Source organism: Cynocephalus volans, chromosome 8 (genome assembly GCF_027409185.1).
Source record: "Cynocephalus volans isolate mCynVol1 chromosome 8, mCynVol1.pri, whole genome shotgun sequence".
NCBI classification, from domain to species: domain Eukaryota; kingdom Metazoa; phylum Chordata; class Mammalia; order Dermoptera; family Cynocephalidae; genus Cynocephalus; species Cynocephalus volans.
This window is the reverse complement of record NC_084467.1, coordinates 125,248,356-125,275,087: the sequence shown is the minus strand read 5'-3', so window position 1 is coordinate 125,275,087 and position 26,732 is coordinate 125,248,356. Positions and strand designations below refer to the sequence as shown.

At 35.6% G+C, this 26,732-nt stretch overlaps 1 protein-coding gene across 4 annotated transcripts; it reads right to left on the bottom strand.

Moving 5' to 3' along the window:
• TIPRL (TOR signaling pathway regulator) lies at positions 1 to 26,732 on the bottom strand. Of its 4 annotated transcripts, none has more exons than XM_063104893.1 (7): positions 26,490 to 26,732; positions 21,983 to 22,162; positions 21,191 to 21,290; positions 11,240 to 11,371; positions 5,667 to 5,762; positions 3,481 to 3,543; positions 1 to 2,359 (listed from the first exon to the last, which is right to left on the bottom strand). In XM_063104893.1, exons 1-7 carry the CDS (start codon positions 26,591 to 26,593, stop codon positions 2,216 to 2,218), a joined length of 819 nt encoding a protein of 272 aa, XP_062960963.1. In that variant the 5' UTR covers positions 26,594 to 26,732; the 3' UTR covers positions 1 to 2,215. The 4 variants fall into 4 exon arrangements, with proteins under 4 accessions (XP_062960963.1, XP_062960964.1, XP_062960966.1 ...); XM_063104894.1 differs by lacking the exon at positions 26,490 to 26,732 and adding an exon at positions 26,220 to 26,476; XM_063104896.1 differs by lacking the exon at positions 26,490 to 26,732 and adding an exon at positions 26,101 to 26,198.

Sequence of the window (26,732 nt, the reverse complement as noted above, 5' to 3'; positions counted from 1 at the left end):
TCAGTAATTCCTGATTGTTTATTCTCCTCTTACAAAAGACACTGGAACAAATAAATATAAAATATATGTCATATTTAGCAATGAGCAAACACATTTTCTTGGTATTTTCCACAAGAATAAACCAATGAAGTTTTCAGAAGTACACTCATCCTACCCACCTTCCACCCTCTTAAAAAAAAAAGGTCAGTTATTTTAATTCCCTATGATTTTTAACAAGACTCTCAAAAGAAGTAATCTAAGACTATTTCAGGGATCAAGACATCTAAATCAACAAGTTAAAAAAAAAAAAAGTGTGCATGTGTGTTTAATATGATGTTGCCCAGAAACTCCAACTAATGAATATTCTTACAACTTTTTCATTTCTTATAATTTGCATTAACAGTCTATTCTGTTCAAATCTGCATGACAAAAACAGAAAGATGAGTACAATGTGTGTGTCCAGATACATATACACACTTATACACACACACACACACACACACACTTTCCTGTCCTAAGAGAAAACATTAAATTACAGGTATATATAATATACAGTGAACATACCATCTCTTTTCTTAAAGCCAACAAAATCCTGATTTCCTATACTCTGGAGGTGATGCAGAAGGCAGACAAATACCAAACTATTTGTGACTAAACATAGGTAATAAAATACACCCTGTCTGTTTGGCTCAGACCAATTCACCAAAGTTTGAGCAATGATGAATGAATATCCAAGTGTGTTTGTTTCACTACAATTTATCTTCAGGCTAATACCTGTAGAGTTTTGCTAATACTTCCAATTAAACATTCTTATTTATGATTTATTCAGCAAGTGGAAACATGTATAAAAATTATTTCAAACCACAACAAAAGGGGTGATTTTTTTCCTCCTGCTCTTTAAAAAATTATTCTTAAAAATCCACTTCAAATAATTCCTTACTTGGTGCTTTATAATCACTTTTCACTTCATGAAGACCACTTAGAAAGTCAGAAAAGAATAAAAAATGTTTGAAGGGTCATTATCAAAACAACCAAAGGGATCTGAAAAGTACACTTTTGTGTACTTTCTGTACTATCTAGGTCTTGTACTAATAATTATATTTTACTGGATCCCCTGCAATGTTAAAAACATGACTTAAAAAAAACAAAAACTGGCTTTTATATTTTAAAATAAGCCTCCTTCTCCTCCATATCCCCAAATATTAATATTTTGTTGCTTTAGGGATTGATGTAATATTTGCGAAAAACAACCCCTTACTATAAAACCCTTCAAGCTTTCTAGGACCAATACCAAATTTAAGGGATTTATTCACTCTAAGGTTGCATGGAAGATGGAAATAAAAAAAAAATGTCAATACAAGTAAAACCACATACAAGAAAAAGCACCTAAAGATGGAGGAAAGATAGCTCTGACATCCTACCTGTCTGTGGTAAACCATGTTCATATGTTTCCATGTACATAATAGATTAAGTTCTCCAAACAACTATATTTTTTTTTTTTTTTTTTTTTCGTGACCAGCACCCAGCCAGTGAGTGCACCGGTCATTCCTATATAGGATCCGAACCCGCGGTGGGAGCGTCGCCGTGCTCCCAGCGCAGCACTCTACCGAGTGCGCCACGGGCTCGGCAAACAACTATATTTTTTAAAATTATGTGTCTGAAACTTTCTTTAAATTTCAAAGCCAATTTAAAATTAGGGGTAAATATATTTTTTAAATTTTGTGGGTGAAGATCACTAAACTATGAGATTAATTTCCTAGGTGGCAAGTCATGACTCTCCAGAAGTGCAAATAAACATCAGAAAGTTCAAAGTGAAGAGTCAGTACATGAACATGCATGATCAGGAATCCTATGAAACTCACAAGGTGTCGGGATTCAGTCATTTAAATTAACCTCCTTGTGGTAGAAGATAGTGTTTCATGATGGACACAGACTATACCCACTGCTCATGAGACGTACAAACATCACTACTGCTGAGGTCCCATTTTGGAGCAATTTAGAAATCCAAATTTAACTCCAGAAAATATAAATCTGGAATATGAATTTGAAGATAGTACAAACAGCAGTTGAGTGGAACCTGCCTGAAATAATCTTTTATTTATTTATTTTTCTCCCTTTAAGGCTACAGAAAATCTGCACATAAACAAGGCGATTAATTCTCATAATAAAAATACCCTCCTACAAATAGCCAGGGTGTCCAGTCAGATTCCACAGTGAGTATATGTTGTATCACATTCTATTCCACAGGTGTGCTTTCTTGTGAGTCTGCAGGGTTAGGATCAATTCTTTCTGGAAATATTAGCTTCTCACAAACTGCTTCCTTTACTGGTAAATACTGCGATATTTCATTAGGTTCCGTGAAGAGGGAAGGTGAAACATGCTGGGAAACACACAAATCATATTAGCATATACTCAGTTATTGTACTGACACTTTTGAAAATGTTTTGGTTTAAGCATTCATTAAGCATGACAATTTCATGATCAGGTATAATATATGAATATAAGGATCACCATTAAGTGATCCTAAAAATAACGGGTACTTCCTGTTACTTAATCATTCAACTTTGTTACTAAATTTCTTCAAAGGTCACAGGGTTATATAATTTATAATGCTCCCAGAAATGTCCTAAGAATTTAATACATCATAATCTAATCCCCAATCCCTGTTGCTTCTGTAATTTAAAAGCACTAGTCTTCAGTTAGGGCCCACTATGTAGTCTATAATAGAATCTAAGTAACTTTTCTAGCCCAAGTATACTCTATACCCAGACAGAAATAAGTACTAAGAGTGAAAAAAGAATATCAAGTTTGTAGGAAGGTATCATTTTTTAAACAACCCATTTTAGAATCCTAAATTCTAAGGAAGCCCTTCATAAGACCCAGGGGAGCAAAAATTTTTTTTAAATTATGCCAAAACATGGGCCGAGCCGTGGCGCACTCGGGAGAGTGCGGCGCTGGGAGCACAGCAACGCTCCCGCCGTGGGTTCGGATCCTATATAGGACTGGCCAGTGCACTCACTGGCTGAGTGCCGGTCACGAAAAAGACAAAAAAAATTTTAAAAATTAAAAAAATTATGCCAAAACAAACAAGTCATGGCACCAATTACTATATGGGGGCAGGCGGGGTGGGAGGGAGGAGACTGTGTATATAGGTGGCAGGGTGGTAAGTGGAAAGAACATCCAGTTGGTGCCAGTTGCAGATCCACAACTAACCAGCTATGTGACCTTGGGTAAGTCACACTTCTGGGTCTCAGCTTCTCTAGAATGAAATGTGGAAACTTGGTTGGATGATGGCTAAGGTACCTAACAGCTCTGAATGTTCTTGTATTTTAGGTAAGCTCATAAAAGGTATACGTCAGTAGGATTCATCCTGTAGAGCCCTATGAAGTGAATGAATGCGTTTAGGGATGTAAATACAGGTCAATGGGATGGTGTTGGGGGATACCATACTTAAAACGAAACTAAAATTCAACTTCTAAAAACTGAAATTTATATACTCACCATTAAATTAGCAATCTTGCTCTCTCGTGATGTATATTCTCGTAACATGTAGGTCTTGTCAGCCTATATTTAAAAATTTAAAAGTTGCCACAAATTTATTTATATTTACTTACAAATTCCTTTCTATTAAACAGACTGCCTACATTTTAAAACAGGATGTGAAAGTAGCAAGAGGTCTGATGAGAACATCTCGTTTTACAGAGATAACTCCTATTTGTCATCAAGAATTCTGAATTATTACTTCCAGTTCTTATAAATTACAGTAATACTGGATATACATATGTAAACAAATTTAATAATTACTATGTAAGAGAAACACAAAGGTTTCACTTTGAAAGAATATACATATGTATGTAAATGAAATATGCAAGATATTTTACTACTACTTCAAGTTTGTAATTATATCTTTTCCTTGAGGTCTCTTTTTTTTAGCCAGCTGTACAGGGATTCCCTGGACCTTGTGTTATCAGCACCACGCTCTACCAATTGAGCAACCAGCCAGCCACTTTCCTTAATCTACATAACTGTGGCTACTTTTATGTTCCAAATAGGATGCTTAAAAATTTTTATTCTCTCCCATTTCCACAAAACTCTTGCTAAATTGCTAACTTAAAATCACCTTTTCTGTATTTCAATTTTTCCCATTTAAGATTTTTTTTAAGGAAATAAAAGATTTTTTAAGTTAGGTTTTAGAACAGAAATTTATTTCAATTATTTCAATTTGCTTTTTGGTGAAACACTTTTCAATAAAAGAAAACCCTCAAAATTATACCCCTATAAGATTTCAATCTTTGATATTAATAAAAACAGATTACTGCTCACATAAAAAATCAAATAATATAAAAGCAAAAAGAAGAGAGCATAAATCATCAGCAATCACACCTTCTGGAGATAACACTATCTTTAACATTTAGAAATCTCTACACAAAATCATATATAAATAGATTCATATCCACTTTTTAAAATTTGACATTGAGATGGACACCTTTCCAAATTAGTTAAATATAATTCTCTGCCATCAATTTTAATGTTTAAATATTTTCTACTATATAACGAAACAATTTAATCAATGCCCATTAATAGGCATTAAGCTCCTTCCTTCTTCCTTCCTGCTATTATGAACAACATTGCTATGAATATTCATGTACACACAACTCTGGGCAATTGTCTGATTAATATTTGTAGACTTGCGTATAAAAAAGTCTTTTTAGAATGAATTCCTAACACTCAATATTGTTAAGTTAAAACATAGTATTTTTAAAATTTAGATTTTACCCTTTGAGGAAGAAAAATGCAGCCTACTTTGCCACCACTTTTAAAAAGAAAAAAAGGTCCATCACAGTCATGGTGTTATTTCAAGAAAAAAAAACTATCCCTAAGTGAAAGATTTGGGAAAACACCAATTCAATCCCATCCTACTGGGTTCAAATTCCAGTTCTGCCACCTATAACTGTATAACTCGGGCGAGTTACTTAACCTTCCTTTGCCTTGGTAACCTCGGCTATAAAGCAGAGATAATAACAGCACTGACTTCAGAGGGTTGTTATTAGAGCTAACCATTACTGTGACTAACATGACTAACATGATGGTCTCTAATTCCTCATTCTACATGATCACAAATCTGAAGTTAAAAATTCATTCAGAAAAGACAGGCTGCTGTAAAGCTACTAGAGGAATTTTCATGACTCAATTTAATCTTCCCCCTTTTCTTCACATTTTTTAAAGTCCTGCATATTGCTAGTTCTTTCAGATGGAACATACCTTTCAAATTTTAGAAAGTCATCAAAATAATTACGTAATACAAAATTCAGGAGGCCATGTAATTGGTATTTCTAACATCATGACATTATATAAACAATATATATACTATAAACACAGGTAATAGTTAAACGACAGTTTTCTTAAACACAGATTAAGTACATACAAAAATTTTTTTAAAGTATCAGATGCCCCCCCACTAGGGAGTATTTTTCAGAAAACATTTTCAGCTAACAGAACTTTTGGAAAAGAAGGTATATTTCAATAACACTGTGCAGTCAACGGTAAATCTGAAACAACCAAACTTAAAGGTTAAAAGGATTGCCGTACAATACAAAGCATTATTTAATTTTATTCTCAGAATGACAGTGAAACAACATAAACAGGTCCAATATCAATTAGTATACTCATTAAATGAGAATAGGTACCTCATGGTAAAGTCTCGTGTCATTCATTCTGATAAGCACCCCATCAATTCTCAAGAAAAACCTCAACAGCAGGAAAAAGCTAGAAGGCATCACTCTCTGAAAAAAATTACATTAATATTTTAATGAAAATTCAATATTTTATTACTCTGCTAAAAGAAAAATTATTTTTAAAAAAGCATCGAAGGAGGGCTGAATTAGCAGTATATAAAAATCTCTGAACTAGAAGTTCTTTGTCCTAGCTGCAAACTAGCCTTAAAACCTTGTGCAAATTATTTAACATTGTGGTTTCAGTTTCCTACAATAGGAAAATGTTTTCCCTAGGTCAAAAGATATTGAGGTTTAAAACACTCAAATCACACCCAAGTAATGTGAAAATTACAACGTTCATTTTTTAAAATGGTAGTACTGATAGTAAATGTTAACACCAGTAGAACCAAAATGAAAGAACAACCTAGTTCTTTGTCACTACTCACTTTTATTCACCTTATATAAAATAAAGGCAAGAACCCTTAAACGGACTGCTCTAATTCAGTGCAACCAATTAGGCATTTATTTCATATTACCTAAGACCAGTTTATTGTAACATTATAACACATTCTTAACATCTTTCATCTGTGGCACATCTACAAATTGCTGTGCTTCCCAAGTATACCTACTGAAGAAAGCCAGAATTAGTAGACAGAGTAAGAAGGTGGGTCCTGGTGGCAGGCAGGGAAGGGTTGAATGGGTTGTGAGGTATTAGGTCTTTAAAAAAAAATGTGCTTGACCATTTACTGAGTAAATATTTATTGTCTACTAAGTGCCAAGTTCTTACTATAGTAGGTCTTAGAGTTATATAAATGAAAAGATAGAATTCCAGTACTCAAAAAGTTTATCAACCAGGGAATCAGTAAAACAGATAAAATGATATAGTAGCTGCTACAACAGAGGTAGTCACAAGGTTCAATAAGCACTCAGAGAAAGAAGTACCTTAGTTTGCTGAAGAAAGTCACAGAAGGCAACACTTAAGCTGACCATGGAAAGAACACTGAGATATAAGGGGATGGGAAGGAGAATTCCAGAAAGAGGAAACAGCATATACAAAAAGTACTGAGGCATGAAATAGCAAGACATATTCAGGGAACTACCTATAATTCCATACAAGCAGAGGGCTACATTAATGAAGAAGAAATAACAGGATAAACCAGGAGTGATAGTGTTTAACTGCCTGAAGAGTCACCAGCCACAGGCCAAGCTCTTTCCTGCCTTAGGACCTTTACAAACTCTGTTCCCTTACCTGGGATATTTTCCTGGCTAATGCTTACTTGTCCTTTAGATCTCTTGTAAATGTCACTTCCACAGAGGCCTTTCTTACCATTCCATATCAAATAAGATTCCTCTTGTTATTCTCTCATAGTACTCCACTACAAGTTAACAGATTTGTAACTATATTCATTTATGTGTTTACTTGCTTAATGCCTCTCTCTCTCCACTTGACTGTAGGCTCCATAAAAGACAGAATACCTGATTTGTTCACCACTTGTAACCCTAGATAAGTATCTAGCACACAGCAGGTACTCTTTAACTATTTGCTGAATGAAAAGGAGGCTAGAAGCTATCTTTGCTAGAAAAAAGGCTCTGAGATTTCTGCATTCTGATGGGGTTAGGGAAATAAAAGGTGGACAATGTTCACTTCTGACTATGCAAAATGAAACTAATCATTAGCCCTAAAAGCCATTACACAACCCCATAGTACTGACAGTATTTGGTAAACAGGACATTTCTTTTCTTTGAAAGTTAAAAACCAACATAGCATGAAAACAGATTCTCTTTAAATTTCTATTATTAGAGTAGCCATAAAAGCCATAAACCCTACAAGGACAGTAGAATGTTAGGGACACAAAAATTCTAACTAAAGAGCAAACACCGCTGAGAAGCTAATTTAGAAATATAAGAGGAAAATTAATTTCTGAAACAAATATCTTTTTATTAGATGTAGATAATGCTGCTCACACAGTTATCAAAACATGTAATAAACTCAATGGAGCAAATCCAAAACATCCCAGATTTCACTGTGCACACAGCTCTAAATCTACTCTTTCTCCCTGGAGAACTGTACTACAAGGAAATTATGCTGTTGGATTTTTGTTGGTTTTTTTTTTTTTTTTTTTTTGATAAAACTTGCCTAGGAGTAGAATTGAGAACAAGGTAGAAAAAACACTTCAAAACTTTCAAACAGTAAAATAAGTTATGAGTAACCTAAAAGGCTCTATCCAACAATATCAGGGATTTAAAATAAATTACTTTGTCATATAGGTAGCTTCCATTATTTCAACAGCATTTCTTTTCAGAGTGTTTTATAATTAGTATGGAAACTGAGAAATAAACATTCATAAGCAACTAGTATTGCAATTCTAAAACAATTAAAACCCTTTAGCAGTTTTCTAGCCAGTTAAAACACCAAGTAAAATCAATGAATACTATTCCCATTACCCCAGATAATCCCAGGAACATTTTGAAAGTGACATAATTTAAAAAGGGGGAAAACCCACATATGATAAATAAGAAAAACTAATTTCCATATATTCCATACACTCAGTCAAACTCCTAGCAATAAATAAAAGATATAAGGTAGTCCTTAAAAATATATAGAACCTTGGAAAGCTTTGTTAAACTAAAAATAATTTGTGATGGTATGGATTTTATTTGAAAGCAAGTAGGAAAAGGTAGATTTTAAGTCAGGGAAAGCTCTAGGGAAAAAAGCCAGTTAAATGGTCTTCTTAAGTGAACTTTAAGTGGAAGGTATCTAGTGAGGGCTTTGGAAATGATCATCATACTTCATTCTCTAGCAGTAGTGGGTAATTTGACAGCCTGAACCAATTACCAATTCTCACAACCACCAGCTTGGAAAGTACATCAATGATCACCTTGTTTTACCATCAGGCCCTCTCCTCATCTGGCTAGAGAAATTCATACATCTAAAACTCAGACCAGGGACCACTTCCCTAACCTACAACCTCCATTTTCACATATATCTATCCATTTTTTTCAGTCAACAAATATACAGCAAGTGTACCAAGTGTAGTCAAATAAAAAACATTCCTTGCCCTACAGTGTTAAAAAGACAACTTAAATCTCTAATTTGTCTAGGTAATTCTGATCAACTCTAGATTTGGAAATCACTGGAATACAGATAGATTTACCTACCTCCCATTCCCCTTTCCTCCTATCACCACTGAAGAAGCATCTCTCTCTTCTTCTGTCAAAGGCTAACCCTTCTACTCACGATCTAGATCCTAGAGGAGTATGAGCAAGGGCACAGAGATCAAACTGATTCACTTACGTGATTGATCTTGGACAAGCTACTTAAGATCTCTGACCCTCCATTTTCTCATTTGTAAAATGGAGATATGAAAGTATTCACTGCATAGAATTTTCCTGGGGAATAAATGAGATAATGTAGGTAATTACCTAGCATGGTGTCTCATATACAGTAAAGGCTCAAAGCCTTCCTCGTCCTCTCCTATTCCTCATCTTCAGAAACCTCATTCCATCCATTTTCTCCCCTCTCTAAAAGTGGCACCTTCCTGTGAGCACCTAGACATTTTAAAGTCTTCCCCATGTTTGAAAAAACACACACACTTCTCTCAACCACATATTCTCTTAGCCACACCTGTTTCTTGTTCTATCCTAGGAAGTTTTTTTAAAGTTTGGTCTACATCTACACTCTATCCCCACATCCACATCTTTTATTTACTCCCTAATCACGTAACTTAAATTGTTCTTGCCAAAGTGAATAACTATCTAATTGCCAAAACCAAAAAACAAAATTTTTAGTCTAATGGATACCACCCCAGTCTAAGCTTATAAGACTCCTCTATAGCATGATACTGACCTTGGTGCCCTCCTTGAAAAGTTCTACTTCCTCAGCTTCCCAAGCACCACACACCTAGTTTCTCCATATTTACATCCATACATCTATATTTACCAGGTTGGTCCTTATTTCATTTGTCCAATACCCAATTGTCCCTAAGCCAGGCACTATGGCATTTATTTTATTTAGAGCAACATCTATTACATTGTTCGAAAGAAACCAGTAAAGATAGTATTCTAAAAAAAACTTTCCACACATTCTTAAAACTGCAATCCTGTCACATAACTTATAAAAGTTACACTAGGTAAAAAGAAAAACATTTTTTAAGATGACATTACTTTTTAGTTTGAGACTTATTATTTACTCTGGTACACATATAATAAATTTATGCCCATATCCTCTCCAACTCCTTCATCTACAAAAACACATGTGCTCCCCACATAACTACCCACACATACACATCATAGATATATCCACCCACTTAGATGCAAACGCACACCCAGATATGCAAACTCATAATAAACATTCAGCCTTGTCAAATCAGTAGATGGATAGGCAAATGGAAAGATACATGACTGGATGAGTTGGAGACTGAATAGACCCTAAATAAAAAAAGTAAATTCGAAGACAGTTATAGGCGAGCAAAAGAGTAAGGTGCAACAAAAATAACTATCTAATATTAAAATAATGATATATATTAGATGGTACAAGGAAAACTTTGTAGCTAATTAGTTTCACAAACTTAGATAAACTAATCTTTTGGGGCAATGTTTGGCTATAAAATAGGGAGGCTGGACTAAATGATTCTCTAAAAATTCATTACAATTCCAAAACCCTATGATTCTACAGAAAAACTTGACTTTAAAACAAATTTATTGCTTTTTTATCACTATTTTCATAATTACTGTTTAAATCATAACACCCACAATCATTATGCTCCAAGAACAATGTTTGATGCTGATCTCTGTCTTTGACAGACCTCATGGTAACTGCTATAATTGAGAAGTTAAAAAATAAAGTATTATTATAGTACCCCTTATTATAGGAAAAATGGATATTTAACTCTGCCCAGGGGAGTTGTGAAGGGCCTTACAAAGGAGGTGAGGGGGTCTTAAAGAATAAGGCATTTAGTAAAAAGTTTCAGTTGAGGTTTTTCTGAAAAGTGTTAGAAACTCAATTATAACCTAGCAGTAAACAAATGAGTAGCTGCTAGTGGCCTATTTATTATTCCTTCTAAGCATGACCCACCAATTACATTGTTTATGGACGTAGTTTGCCCTCCACTGATAGAAAACAAGACAAAAGGAAAAGAGAATCTATACTTGTCATTTCTGTTTTCTACTTCAAGGCTGGAAATTGAAGTGGTAATTTAGCACTGTAATCCTAACACGAGGGCCATTTTTTAAAATGACATCTACCTTGCTGTCTGTAGATCCTTACCAACATCACTTTAAATTCGAAGTGTGAAAATTAAACCATAGTCTTCATTCAAGTTAAATAATACACAAAAAAAACTACAAAGTGACCAGGCAAATCTTAATAATATACTAAGATTTTGTGAAATTTTTACTGGATATTTAATAAGATATACTGTAGACCCAAGTGAAATTGTACATGATATCATGTAGACATAGTGTAATTCAAAGCGAGTCTTATACTTCTGCACAATGGTAAGAATGGAAGAAATATGTTAATTTTAACCTAAAGTCATAATACTCACAATTTTCACACTCAGACTTGAAACTCCATGATCATGAAGTTCATCCTCAAACAGGAGAACTTCTTCAAAAAACTTAATCTGTTCTCTGGCTTTCAATTTCTCTGTATCTATATGATCTGTTGTTGGTACAACCTGAAAAAAATAAGTTAAGAAGTAGCACATAAAAAAAAATAACTTAAGAAGCACATAAAAAAAATTAAGGGGCTACAGAGACACAAGAGAGTAGTTTTTTCTTTTTTTTTTTTTTTTTTTTCGTGACCAGCGCTCAGCCAGGGAGTGCACCGGTCATTCTTACATAGGATCCGAACCCGCGGCGGCGGGAGCGTCGCCGCGCTGCTAGCGCAGCACGCTACCGAGTGCGCCACGGGCTCAGCCCGAGAGTAGTTTTTTCTATTAGTTTTCTCTGTAGAGCCGGAACATACAGTCATCAATAACTAGAATATACCTTAACTCTGAAAAACTGAAGACACTACAGATACCTGATGTTATAGCTTTCAAAAAAATAGAGTAAAAATTCATCATCTTTCATACAAGTCAGATTAAAATCAAGTATTCTGTTATGACTATGAGAAAATTAACCAACTGAAAATTAGTGGTTGTGGTGAACTACTACTATCGTAGAAGGTCAAAGAAGTTTTGTGCTGTGAAAGTCCATGTTTAAGACATTCATTTTGGAACTTAAAAATATTTTTCCATTAGAATGTTATATATCTTTTTTTTTTTTTTTGGCAGCTGGCTGGTATGGGGATATGAACCTTTGACCTTGGTGTTACAACACCACACTCTAACCAACTGAGCAAACCTGCCAACCCTTGAATGTTATATATCTTAGGTTCCCAACCTAGCTCCCCCAAACCTATAAGCAAAATAAAGTCCTTTAAATAATGAGGTAAAGAAGAACTTTTAGAAAAATTCTGAGGGCAACTCCTGGCATTGCAAGGATTTTGGATGGTGCTGGCAATTTTTCAGTGTATTACTTTGTAGCTCAAATACACACACATACATAATCCAACAAAAGCATCAACAATCCCAAGGCAGATCATATCAGTAGCTCACTAAACCCAAGTGTCTCCTAATAGTAGCACCAAAACATGATTTGTGATACCATTTTCTACTACATCCAATTTCACTATAAATGTTCACCTTTTACAGGCTAGCCAGTTGGCTCAGTTGGTTACAACACAGCCTTGTAACATCAAGGTCAAGGGTTTGCATTCCATACCTGCCAGTCGCTAAAAAAAAAAAGTTTAGCTTTTCTATTCTTTGACATGGTTTATCATAAACAAATACAACACTGTTCATCAAACCATAGGTATTCAATAAATGGTAGCTACGATTTTGTTTGACTCCTGCACAGTCATGATTTGTTTGGCTCCTGGACAGAATTAAGAGATGGAGAGTAATTTAAGATAACTGAACAAGAATTAGAAGAAAAGGATAAAGAATGTGCGAGAGACTGCAAAGATTTTGGGAGAAATCTGAGTATTAAGTGATGTAGGGGGAGAAAAGGTGCAATGAAGAGAAAGTAGCACAGTTTGTATATGATTCCCAAGATGTGAAAAAATACCCGTAGATCTTCCATGCTCACCTACCTGAAAAACGTTAGCCTTCTGCAGTTTTATTCTAAAATGTATCTGGAGCAGACATATGATAACTTTTGAAGGCGAAAATTTGGAGGGGGAAGGAAGTTGGAAAGTGGGGGATAAGGCATATAATCAGCCCCTTGCATCACGTGTATGTTTGTGATCTACTTAAGACAAAAGTTGGTGTCTCTAGGGTTGCCTAAGAGCATAAAAATTTAGTGTTAAATACACAGAACTTGTAAATTCCCTACTTTCTATTTAGTTTTAGATTAAAGGAGCACGTTTGTAAGCCCCTCCTTATAGATACCTAGGCTTTCAAAAAACTAGTCATCATATGAATTTTCTAATATTTCATATATGCCTTCAGTAACTAATTAGTCAAAATGAATCTGCCAATTTTGCCATTTAGTTGTTCTTGTAAGATGTTTGAAAGAGAAAGACAAAAAACAATTAGATAAAGCATGGTTTAGGGATATTCACTTAACTTATTTACACTACCTTCTCCCATTTGCAAGGGCAAATAATATCTATAACTTTATACTTCTCAGCCCTCTCTCCTCCTCAACTCCACTTATCTCCTCCCTGAACTCAGGCATCTGAAAAAAATGAAAACCAGCTAAACTTAAAACATAGCAAACACTTTTGGTTTCCAGCATTGGCTGAATAAGTAATCTAGACAAACTCTCTTGCTGAAGACAATTTAAAAAGCTGGCTGAAAAAATAAAACTTCTTAAAGGCATAAAATGGCCAAGGCAGTGAGGAGTTACTGGGCTGAGATCTGGCAAAGTACTGGAACCCAGAAAAGTGAGCCTGTACTTGGCTGGCTCTTGCCCTGAGGCATCAGCCTGGGCTGATTCAGAGAGGCTGGGCTCTGCCAACTCTTGGTGTCACCACTGCTTGGAGCTCACTAAGGGACCTTGAAGTATTCTCTGTCCCCTTCCAATTTGGAGATGATACCCTAAAGAGCTATACTGGGTTCACAGTTTCTTATCTACATGCCCAGTAAACCTCAAACCCCGGTCCTAGACTGAGGTTGGCAAACTAAGACCTGTAGGTCACATCTGCCCTGCTGTCTACCTTTGTATGGACTGCAAGCTAAGAATGATTTTTTACAATTTTTAAATGATTGAGGGAAAATATCAAAAGAAAAATATTTCATGACACATGAAAATTATATGAAATTCAAATTTCAATGTCCATAAATAAAGTTTTTTTGAAACACAGCCATGCCATTCACTTATATATTATCTACCAATTCTTTACACTACAACGAAAGAGTCAAGTAGGTGCAACAGAAACTCTATGGCCCCAAAAGCCTAAAATATTTACTGTCTGGTCCTTTACAGAAAAAGTTTGCAGATCTCTGTCCTTGACTATGTATGCTCTTGACCACCTGTCAAAAATAAACAAAAATCCTCTCAGGAGGAAAACAACATCATCCCAGGATTCAAACAGAAATAAAGAGGTATGTTAGGAGCCTAGACATCATAAACCAGAACCAATAGAAATAACAGATAATACAAGACACTAAGAATTCTAGAGATTGAAATTAACAAGCCTGTCTTAGTCCATTCAAGTTGCTATAGCAAAATACCATAGACTGGGCAACTTATAAACAACAGAAATTTATTTCTCAAGGTTCCAGTAGCTGGAAAGTCCAAGATCAAGATGCTGGCAGATTTGGTGTCTTGTGCGGACCCACTTCCTGGCTCATAGATAGCTGTCTTCTTGCTCTGTCCTCACATGGTGGAAAGGGCAAGGGGTGTGTCTTGGGTTCTTTTGTAAGGGCACTAATCCCATACATGAGGGCTGTGCCCGAATGACCTAATCACCTCCCAAAGGTGTGACCTTCAAATCACCTAGGGAATTAAGATTTCAACATATGAACATATGAATTTTGTGGGAAACACATATATTCAGATCAAAGCAAGATCCAAGCTGAAAATAAAACAATGTACACTAATCTCAGGGAAATAAGAGTTAAGTTTGAAAATTTCAAAAGACACTAGGAACAATTTTTTTAAAACGAATTATGATCAGGAAAGGTCATGCTGGGGGGTTTCCTGAGGTGCTCAAAATGTTCTATTTCTTTTCCTGGATGGTTATATTTCATTATTCATTAAACTTTGTTTTACGAACTTTTCTGCATGAGTTATTTTGTAATTTTTAAAGGGCTTAAAAAACATGCAGAACACTACACTCTTAATACCTTACAAGAAAAATAGGTCCTGCCCTTATTTTTCAAATGAAACCTCCCTCACATCAGATGTTTTATAAAAAGGAAATTACTTGATTTTTAAATATTTTTTAAACTTATAGAAAATTAATTAACAGCAAATGCTAAGAATTCTGTGTCAAATTTACTTTTTAAATTTACTTAATTTAAAATTTTAAAAATTACTGAAAACAGTTAACATATTATATACATTTTTTTTTCTTTTTGTCCTTGAGTACATCCTATTAGGAACATATACTCAAATTGTTGTGTCTTATGATGATTTCTTTCATTTTTTAACACTTGAGATATAATTCACATACCAGACAATTCACCCTTTCACAGTGTAAAATTCAGAAGCACAAAAAGAAAAAAAAGTGTAAAATTCAGAGGTTTTTAGTATATTCACAATGCTGTGCGACCATCACCATTATCTAATTTCTAATTCCAGAACATTTCATCACCTCAAAAAGAAAACCCATAACCATTAGCAGTCACTTCTCATCCCCCCACCCCCCAGTCTCTAGCAACAACTAACTTAATTTGTCTCTACAGATTTGCCTTTTCTGCAAATCATTCTGGAATCATCAAATATGTGCCCTTTTGTGTCTGGTTTCTTTCACTTAGCATATTGTTTTTAAGGTTCATCCACGTTGCACCATGTATCAGTACTTCATCCCTTTTTTAAGGCTCAGTAATATTCCATTTTATAGATATAACAGTTTTGTTTATCCACTGATAGACATTTGGGTGGTTTCCACATTTTAATTATATGAATAATGCTGCTAAAAACATTTGTGTACAGGTTTTTGTGTAGATACATGTTTTCAATTCTTTTATGTGTATACTTAGGAGTGAAATTGCTGGGTTACGTGGTAATACTACATTTAAGTTTTTTTTCCAAAACTGTGATGAGAACACATACCATAAAATTTACCATCTTAACTTTTTTTCACGGTACAGTTCAATAGTGTTAAGTATATTCACATTGTTGTGCAACCAATCTCTAGAACTTCTTCATCTTGAAAAACTGAAACGCTAAACCAATTGAACAACTATTCTCCATTTCCCCCTCCCCCAGCCCCTGGCAACCATCATTCTACTTTCTGTTTCTATGAGGTTGTCTGCTTTAAACACTCATTTAAGTGGATCATACATTGTCTTTTTGTGACTGGCTTATTTTACTTAGCATAATGTCCTCAAGGCTCAACTATGTTATAGCATGAGGCATGATTCCCTTCTTTTTTAAGGCTGAATACTATTCCACTGCATGTATATACCACATTTTGTTCATTCATCTTTCAGTGGGCATTTGGGTTGCTTCTACCTCTTGGCTATTGTGAATAGTGCTGCTGTGAACATGGGTGTGCAAATATCTCTTCAAGATTCTACTTTCCATTCTTTTGGATATATACCCAGAAGCGGGATTGCTGGATGATGTGGTAATACTACGTTTAATTTTGTTGAGGAACTGCTAAATTGTTTTCCAAAGCAGCTGCAGCATTTTATATTCCCACTGTCAATGTAAGAGGGTTCCAATTTTTCCACATCCTTGCTAACACTTATTGTTTGTCTTTTTTATTATAGTCATCTTAATGAGTGTAAAGTGGTCAAATATTTTATTTATGCCCAAACCAGAACTATCCTGATTTGACCACCACATATTGTACCCAACTATTGATAGTCAACTTTGTATCCCACAAATATGTATAATCAATTATGCTTCAATTAAAAAGAATGGGGGAGCAGTGGTAGAAATGTCCCAAATTAGTCAATCAACTCCAGAAAATTTACCAAGAGCAGAGTATGCAATTATTGCTTAGGATTAAAATAAAAAGAGAAGATAATTCCTGCCTGGTAGGAGAATAAGCTTTTATAGAGCAATATTTTCAACAAGTTCAAGAAATAAATACTATGCAAATAATGAAGTGCAGTATGGGGGGACGGAGCGGGCAATGTGCGGAAGGGGCTGTAAAGATAAATAAGTAAATAAATAAAAATTGTTTCTCTTCATTTATCTTGCTTTCCATTAACAAATCTCATAACACAGTGAAAATCTTCAATAATTTTTAATAAATTTCACTTGTTGAAATTGACAGAGTTAAATATATGTATATACTAATCTGTGTATATACACACATCTATAAATATTTCTATATGTTACCATCTTTCCCTATATGAAGTCAAATATGAGTTCTTACTGATGTCTAACTTAATCCATTACCACACGGATCATTGCAGCCTCTTCCCCTTGCTGATCTGTAAGTTTCCACTCCAACAGTGAGAAACCTGGCTCCTACCATTCCCATCCATTAACTTAATTGTTCAGTTCCAGTATACATGTATAACAGTATCAGAATTGTTAACCCAGACCTCTGTGGAAAACAACTTTATCAACTAGTGTACAGTACTTATGTACAGTTCCTTTTGCCTTTAATCTATAAACTCCATTCATTTCCAATATTTATGTTAGCATATTTTCCCCCTAAATTTACTTTTAAAAGCTGAAGATATTAAAGATGATACACAAATGGCCAGAAAGCATATGAAAAGATGTTCAACATCACTAATCATTAGGGAAATGCAAATCAAAACCACAATGACAAACATAATAAAAAAAATTATTTTTTAATAAAAAACAAAAACAAAAAAGCCACAATGAGACATTATCTCACACTCATTAGGATGGCTACTACTAAAAACAAACAAAAGTATTTGGCTATTCCCAAACAACAAGTGCTTGGCTACTACCAAAACAAACAACGAAAATAACAAGTATTGGTAAGGATGTGGAAAAACTGGAACCCTTGTGCACTGCTGGTAGAAATGTAAAATTGTGCAACCACTATAGAAAACAATACAGCAATTCTTCAAACTATTAAAAATAGAATTACCCACTGGCTGTTTAGCTCACTTGGGAGAGCATGGTGCTGATAACATCAAGGTCAAGGGTTTAGGTACCTATACCAGCCAGCCACAAAAAAAAAAAAAAAAAAAAAAAAAAAAAAAAAAATTACCATGTCATCCAGCAATCCCACTTCTGGGTATATATCCAAAAGAACTGAAAGTAAAATCTCGAAGAGATATTTGCATACCCATGTTCACAGCAGCACTATTCACAATAGCCAAGAGGTAGAAGCAACCCAAATGCCCACTGAAAGATGACTGGATAAGCAAAATGTGGTACATATATACACAATGTTATATCATTCAACCTTAAAAAAGAAGGGAATCTGCTGCATGTTATAATATAGTTGAATCTTGAGGACAGACATTATACTAAGTGAAATAAACAAGTCCCAAAAAGACAAATAATGTATGATTCCTTTTATATGAGGTAAAGTAGATGAACTCATAGAAACTGAAAGTAGAATGGAATCAATTTATTTATTTAACAGTAAAGAAGAAAATGGCCATACATTGATAGGTTACTATGGACTAGGTACAGCATCGGATGTTTTATCTGTATTCTCATCACATTCTCATCCTATAATCTTAGGTGGCTAAGGTGACGTAACTGATAAAGGGCAAGGCTGGATTTGAATATACTCAGGTCAGTATAAATCTGTGAATGGCTCTCTTTCCTTACACTATGCTACAGTAATAGGTTAAACAACTCAAAAGTGTGAGAAAACACTAAAACACACTCACATACACACATAAGAGCAGTCCCCAGCAACTAAAAAGCAAGAATTTAAGAGCAAAGGAAAGGCTTCATTTTAATGCCTCATTCTTTAGACATTCTTACTGTCCATATAAAATATATTATCCTACACAGGCATGTACTCCATATATATAAGATAGTGTTTTGAGGAAGTGATGAAGAATTAAAGAATTAAAAATTCAATGAATACTATCAGAAAAAAAAAACAAGCTAGGTTCCTATGGAAGTGGTCTGCTACACATTAACAAACATCTTAACAATAAACTATAGCATCGGCATGATGTTACTGCCATGTGTTCTTAGAAGTGTTATATAAGGGCTGGCCTGTGGCTCACTTGGGAGAGGGTAGTGCTGATGGCACCAGGGCCGCGGGTTTGGATCCCTATACAGGGACGGCCGGCTAGCTGACATGGGAGAGCATGGTGCTGACAACACCAAGTGAAGGGTTAAGATCCCCTTACCGGTCATCTTTTAATAAATAAATAAATAAATAAAGTATACTATATAAAGTATACTATATATAAAGATCTTGAACACATTTCTTTACCTACAAAATAAGGATAATAATACCTATTCTACAAGGTTATTTTGAAGATTAAGCAACAAAGCCCTAACAATTTTGCCTGGAAAACAGTCATTCCATTTTTTAGAGCCATAAAGAAATACATTCCTCAACTCTGTTTAGACCATAAAGGAAGAATAAATATTTAGACAATACATCTAATTTTATTCTTGGTATTTCAATAATATTAACTTTAGGTTCCCCTGATATCTGAGATATGATTTTACCATAATAGCAGCTGCCATTTATTAAGATCTTACTGTATAACAGACACCATTCTAAACACTCTACATATTTAATGTTATTTACTACCTCACAACTGGTATTATCCCGTTTGTCAAAGCGAGAAACAAGACTCAGCAAGACTAAATTGCTTTTCCAATCTGGTAAATGATTGTGCTGGGATCTGAACCCAGGTCTGTGTTCTGCTAAAGCCTGAGCTCATTACCACCAATGAGTAAGGGATCACGTTGATATTTATCAGCAACACCTTATAGGTTACATTATAGGTTAGAGTATCAATAAGAGAGTACTGAACACATGCTTTCACCTCCTACTATTCTTACACACCCTGTTTCTACTACTGCGGTTCTTGCTCCTTGGCCAAAGCCAATGCTAACTCATAGCCTCCAGGAGGTTTTTCCTATGTAAGCCCACAAAGTAAGTCATAATCATTATTGCATGGATTTAAAACAAGTTCCCATTTCCTCACTCCTGGCAATGAAATATCAAATGATCAAATGACCTACTCTCTCTGCAAACTTTTTCAATCAGAAGAGAGGAGGTAAAACACTAGTCTATGAAAGTATTATAAGAGACTGAAATAATCTTGCTCTGCCATTGGACTGTAAAGGAGGAATTTGTCTATTCTCTGCTATATCCACACTCTGAGAATTAGTGCCTGGAACAAAGTAAGAGCTCAAGAAATATCTGCTGAATGAATGAAGGTATACAAGTTCTCTCAAAAACTATGTTTTTGTCATGGAAGCACAGAAAATTAGTTATTAAAGACTGGAATGTAGGAGTGGGAGGAACTGAAGATAAAAATTCTTAAGTTCCTGCTATGAACTTCTTTCTTCCAGAGACTCTAAAAATCTATGCAGAGACAAGGAAACCATATATAACACTATCCCCTTAAAATTTCTACCTAAGCACCAACATAGGATATAGAGTTTCTAATAACTACTTTTAATTTTGTTCTCTGTAATAGTCTGTGATATTTAGAGACATGCAACCGAAGCCATATTTGTTTCATTTCAGTCATACTGTAAGATTTTAAAATACCAATTCCACCTTCCCAGTGTCATTTACCATGAAATGAATCTCTTCTTAAGCAGGGCTTACACAGATGAAACTTAATACTAATGTGCACAGAGCTTTAGAATTTGAGAACTTTCCCATAAATTATTTCATATCAAAACTGTGCTGTGAGGTAAGTATATCTGTTTACCCAATTTACTGACAAAACTAAGACTCAGATTAACTTGCCTAAAGTCATACCAGGTTCATACATAGTGCAGGCAGGACACAAACCTAAGTTGTCTGACCAAAAGTTCTGTTTGCCCACGTATTTGTCCATCTGTCAAATTGTAAGCTACTAACTAGCAGATTCTGTCTAAATCACCTAATACATTAATACTTAATACCAAGGACAGATACACATTTAATGCTTCTTGATAATGATAACATTAAGGCAGTTTGTCATTGCTACCAACCACTTTTAAAAATATTGTTCCACTATGGCCTTCTTTTATGTTCTGCTGATAATTGAAAAGCAAAATCCCCTTACATTAGGTTCTGAAGACTGCCTCAGTAGAAAATAAGTAGGATGAAAATAGTGGCAAAAAATAACCCATTACTAGAAAGTTCTAATGCTGAGACTGTCCAAGATAATTAATGACTCATAAAAGCAAAAAGGAAGATTTACCTTTAACTTAAGAGATTCTCCAAGTAATGTTCCCTTATAATCTGTTGTATAGGTCCAATCGTATGGTTTAATAACCTCTTTGGAGTGTTCGCCCTCCGTCCTCAAATACCAAAATGAGAAGGGTCAGATTCAGTGATGCAGAATATAATTATCTGTATTCATATATCACACCCAATTAGATGCTACAAATAAAATATCCTACTAAATACACATATACTTGTCAAATTCACTAGTACAAGATCTTTCTTACTGTTTTCTTGCACTTATTTTTATTTAATTTGTCATGTGCTGATGCAGTCTTTCCAATTAGTCTGTACACTGCCTGAGAACATGATCTAAAGGCTTGTATTTCTTTGTATCATCCGAGGTACCTAGTACATAATAGGCACAAAGTAAATAATTGCTGATTTGATTATCAAAGAAAATACATTTTTTTCTTAATTTCAATGTTCCTCAAATATTCAATGCAAATCATAAGCAAACATTTTTTTAAACAGGAACATTAAAGTACCGTGTACCGCCTCTTCACTAAGAAACACTGAGGCTTGAAAAAGTAAACCCTACATAGCTCAGCTCAATTGTAATTCAATTTAACTCAACAAGTATTGAAATAGTGGGATAATTAACCTCCATTTTTTTATGGCTAAGAAAAATGAATTCTGTAATGATCCAACTATCAAGTTGAATAATAACATTGGTCCTTCATTCTAACAGAACACATACATACCATTAATGAACACTTCTTTCAACTCTTTTCTTTTTTGTTTAACCCATAACTGCACAGAGTCTCACCTGCTTTCCTGCCATTCTTCAGCACAAGCTACTTTAAGCATTCCTTGGTAGTTGTTCACACATCTTAAGGCATCTGTAGCATTGAACTCAATCCCAAAGCCAGAGCCATGCTGGATTCTTAAAACATTGTCTCCAAACATCATTTCAGGGAGTGATGGCATATGCAATTCATCAGCTAACCTAGACATAACCAAAAGTTAGGTGAGATTATTTTATATCACTGTTGGCACTTTTGTTTCCTTTTCATCCCAACAGAGTTCTTCCTACATTAGTGAATGAGTTAAAGTACGATTTTAAAGTAATATATTTGTAAAATCTATAAAATGCTTTCATCAATCCATTCTTTCATCATTATATCTTTATGGCACTATACTAGGTAGTGGACCAAATAAGACAGATAAACAGATAAACAAATATACAAATATACACATAACATAATGTCAGCTAGTGATAAGTGATGTATGAAAAAACAAAGCAAGGTCATTGGGGTGGGAGACTATTTTAGGTAGGATGATCAGAGAACACTTCTGAAATAGTTAAATTCAAGCCTCAAAAATACCCTCTGAGCTAAGAAAGGTTCAGAGAGTTTAGGTAGCCAACTCAAGATCACAGAGCTAGTAAGTGGTAACACCAGGCCTTTTTCTAATATTATTAGACTACTTTATATATACTGGGACCTCATTTGGCCAGCCTCATTAGAGAAGAAAGTTACATGAGACATAGTAAAAAGCAAGGATCACAAATTATTAATCTACAGATGTGTTTTGATTGGCCTAGATAATATATTTTTTTTAATATTTAAAATAGTTGCCAACAACTATTGAGAGATAGTTGCCAATATAAATTGAAAAATTTTATAAAACCTGGACTTGTGTTTCTCTTAAAAATAAAAAGTTAAAGTTAGACCTGGCAACTTTGGACCTGCACTGCCACATGACACACATTGGCTGGAGTTCAGTAGAGGTTATCCTCCCTTAAGTGGGGCATGGGCTCACCAGTTCATCAGTCCCCTCGGCCCTTTAGAATGTTGAGTTTATAAGCCCTGTTACAAAGTTTTTTAAGTGGTAGCTAGTTACTCACTTCTAAAAAAAGTAGTTATATGTATAAGCTGCCATGCTTTATGACCCCATCATCTTGGTCACAATAGGACTTTCAATTTAGGGTTGAAAATTTAGCATCTCAACCAAAGGCAATTATCTATGGGCTAGACAGAATCCCTGAATCTTAGCCTGGTAACTCTGCCTAACATGATTATTCTGAATTGAATAATGACCAATTAATTCATTACAATTCTCTCTTTTCAGAAATCTGAATGACAGACAAATGAAGCACAGGTCAACAGACATAGCATAAAAGAGAAGCAATGAAGCAGAGAGGAGGGAAGAGTAAAGCTGTTCAGTAACAATAAGGGAAGCAGACAGCAAAGGAAGGACAGAGATAACAGTAACAAGAAGAGACGTCTATGGTTTTGGAGTCCACAAAATCTGCTGCTCCATTTCTGAGATTATTCCTATGTTTAATTATTTCTTCATGTAGTATTTAATTCTCTTTACTTTAGGCAACCTGGGTCTCCATTCCTTGGAACCTGAAAGCATAACTAACACAGAAGTTTCCATGCAAGTTTATTTTCCAGTTACCTTATGTACCAAATTTATTTTATAGACTTTGGAAACTTTTCAAAATGTTTTATAGATTTTCTGCATTCTTTTTTTTTTAAGGCATATGAAACTATTTATTGATCTGTCCACCAGTATTTACAATAAAGTAAACAATATACAGTTGGATAACATTCTAATTACTATGAAGTTACTGTTGTCCTGGCTTCTGCTGAACCAGTAACCCAAATACTAAAAAGACTGAGCCTACATGGAAGGAATGAGTTGAGGTATAGAAAAATCATCAATAGCTTAGATTACAAAAATTTATTCATCCAATTATGCCCGCACGTCCTAAAGTGCCCACCCAACACCTCTAACCATCTGATTAAGTTTATATAAGCCAAGCCTTAGGTATTCCATGAATCATGAACTTTAATCAATACAGCAGAGGGATTTCAACTTTTTGTAAAGGAATGACTTATTAGAGGAATCTTCAAATGTCTATTTAACTAAGTCTTGCTTGGCTAATTAAAACACACAGGATTTGTCTAGTTTCCTCACCTGGATGGGGAGGTTGTTGGTAGTGGTAAAAAGGAATTCTGCAAATAAACTATTGCATTTATATGAATATAGATATAGATATGGATTCTGATATGGTTGCTCTAAAATTATCCAATTTAAACTTCTGACTTTTCTGTGTTCTTAAGCAAAAAATACAAAATGTTATTTTACCCTTTCTTGATGATCAGAGACCATCACACTTAAAAATTATGTAAGACAATGTCCTCAAGGTCAATTAAGTGTGTGTGCCTCTAGCTCTGGAATGCCCCCGAAGCACCGTCAATTCTTTTCATTTGGCTTCTAATCTATTACAGGGTGGAAAACCAAACAAGTACACTTCTTAAAATTGCATAATGAATAAAAAGAGAATATGAAAAATAAGAATTCACTTATTAGGGCAAAGGGACTATAGAGAACTTCTTCCTTACACTTCCAATATGAAATTATAAAGTACAATAAAGTCAAAAGTTTATGTTCTGAATGAAGTTCTAAGAGATGCTGAATAAAGCACAGAATTTTAGTATAAGTGTTCTATGACAGCTACTCCAGAGATCAGAAGCCTATCTTTTCCTTTTTCTTTTTTAAGACTTCTGAATTTTTGAACAGCTATAATTGTTAGGTAAGGTAAAATAATACTATATTGAAGAATATATTCTTATACAAAGTCAACAAAGGATCCATGGATATCCCAAGTCCACAATTACCCTCTTTCTAATTGTTTTAAATCTATTTCCAATTACACACATCAAACAGGTCTTTGTAAATTAATATTGAAAACAAATAAGCAAAAAATCCTGTGTGACTAAATTAAACTATTTAGGTTTAATTTACAATTTATTTATTTAAATTATGGAGCTTAACACCCTTTCATGACTCTCCACTCTTCCCTGGTCACTCCCTCTGCCTGAATCTTAAAATCTAAGTCCTCCCTAGGGTTCTATCTTATGACCTTTTCTTTTTCTTCTGGATGACTTCTATATGATCTTAATTCACTCCCAAGGCTCCAGGTACCAACTATAACCTGATGATTCCTAAACCTAAACCCACAGATGTCATCTTTTTTGAGCTCCAAGATAAATATATCCAAATGCTTACTGAACATCTCCACTTTATTTATGGCTCACACACACCTCATATTTCAACAAACGAAACTCATACTCTATCCAACGCCCAGCCCCCAATCTGCTCCTCCTCCTCTGCTTCTCACCTTGTTCATTGGCAATGCTATAGATTCAACAGCCCCAGCCAGAAATCAATCGTGCCATCAATATAGATTCTTCCTTTTTTCTTTCTCCTATCAATTCGCCCTCAAACCTGGGGACTTAATCTTCTGAAACCTCTCCTTTCCTCTCTCCCTTCGTAACTGGTCTTCTTCTCAGCCCTCTAGCCCTCCAATCCATCTTCCACATCCAAAGTAATTTTTCCAGAGTGTATATCTTATAATGTAGCTCCACAGGATAGCATTACACTCAGCGATTGTCAGGTAAAATTCAAAATTCCTTAGCCTAGAATAAAAATCCCCTCAGTATCTCGACTCCCCCGGGGCTCACCCCTCATTTCTCACTCCTCCTCCTCCGGTACCCCATGCTCCAATCACAAGACAGCAGCAGTTCTTCGAACACATCACAGCTCTCACTCTCCCCGACCTTCCAGCCTTACCCGCATCCCCCGACCACCCCAGCCCCCAAATTCTGTCAAGATTCAGTTCAGGCATCACAAAGGCATCACATCTCACTCTTCCTGGCCTGCTGGCTGTACACATGCACCCACCACCCAGACTTTATCAAAGATTCAGTTCGGGCATCCCAATTTCCCGGATGCGCTGTCTTCCCTAAAAGTTCTCAAATCACGCCGTGTACAGGTGTTCATCATAAACAGTTATCCACACTGTAATATAAACGTCCACCCATCTCTCTCACGAGACTGAATTCCCCGAGGCGCAGGTTGTCTTTCATGTACCGTATCTCAAGTGACTGGCTCAGCACCTGACAAGCTAAAACATGAACATGTCGGCCCCCAAGAAAACAAGTCACAGCCACCCAGAAAGAAAGGTGGCGCAGGCTGGGGCAGGAAGAGACCTTTAGCGAGGGGAAAGTCCACCACAACAGTCACGCTCTACTCAAAGCCAGGCGGAGTGACAGTTTCACGAAGGCAGCGCCTGGCGAATCTCGACCAAAGGTGGAGAGATGGTGATGGCATTATTTACTAAGGTTGTCAAGCAAAAGGTCTGAGCTTTGACTGAGCTTCCGCCCCAGGGGAAAGGGGAGGGGCTGCACGGAGTTCGCTCAGGCTCCCGCCTTGCCCCTGCAACCCGGCCCGCGCCCGGACCCCGCGCTCCGGAGCCTCACTTCTCCACATCCGCTGACTTCATGATGTGGGTCTTGGCCGCCGTCAGCTTCCAGGGCCCGAAGGAGAAGTCCTGGTGGCTGCTCTGGAAACCGTGGATCATCATGGCCGAGGAAGGGCCCACGGGCACCACACGGAACAATCTGCAGCGGGAGCGGCGGCGGCGGACACCGTTTCCTCCACCTCCCTTCGGCCCAGCCCCCTCGGCTTCCGAGCCGTTACCATGCCCGGCCCCGCCACGCCAC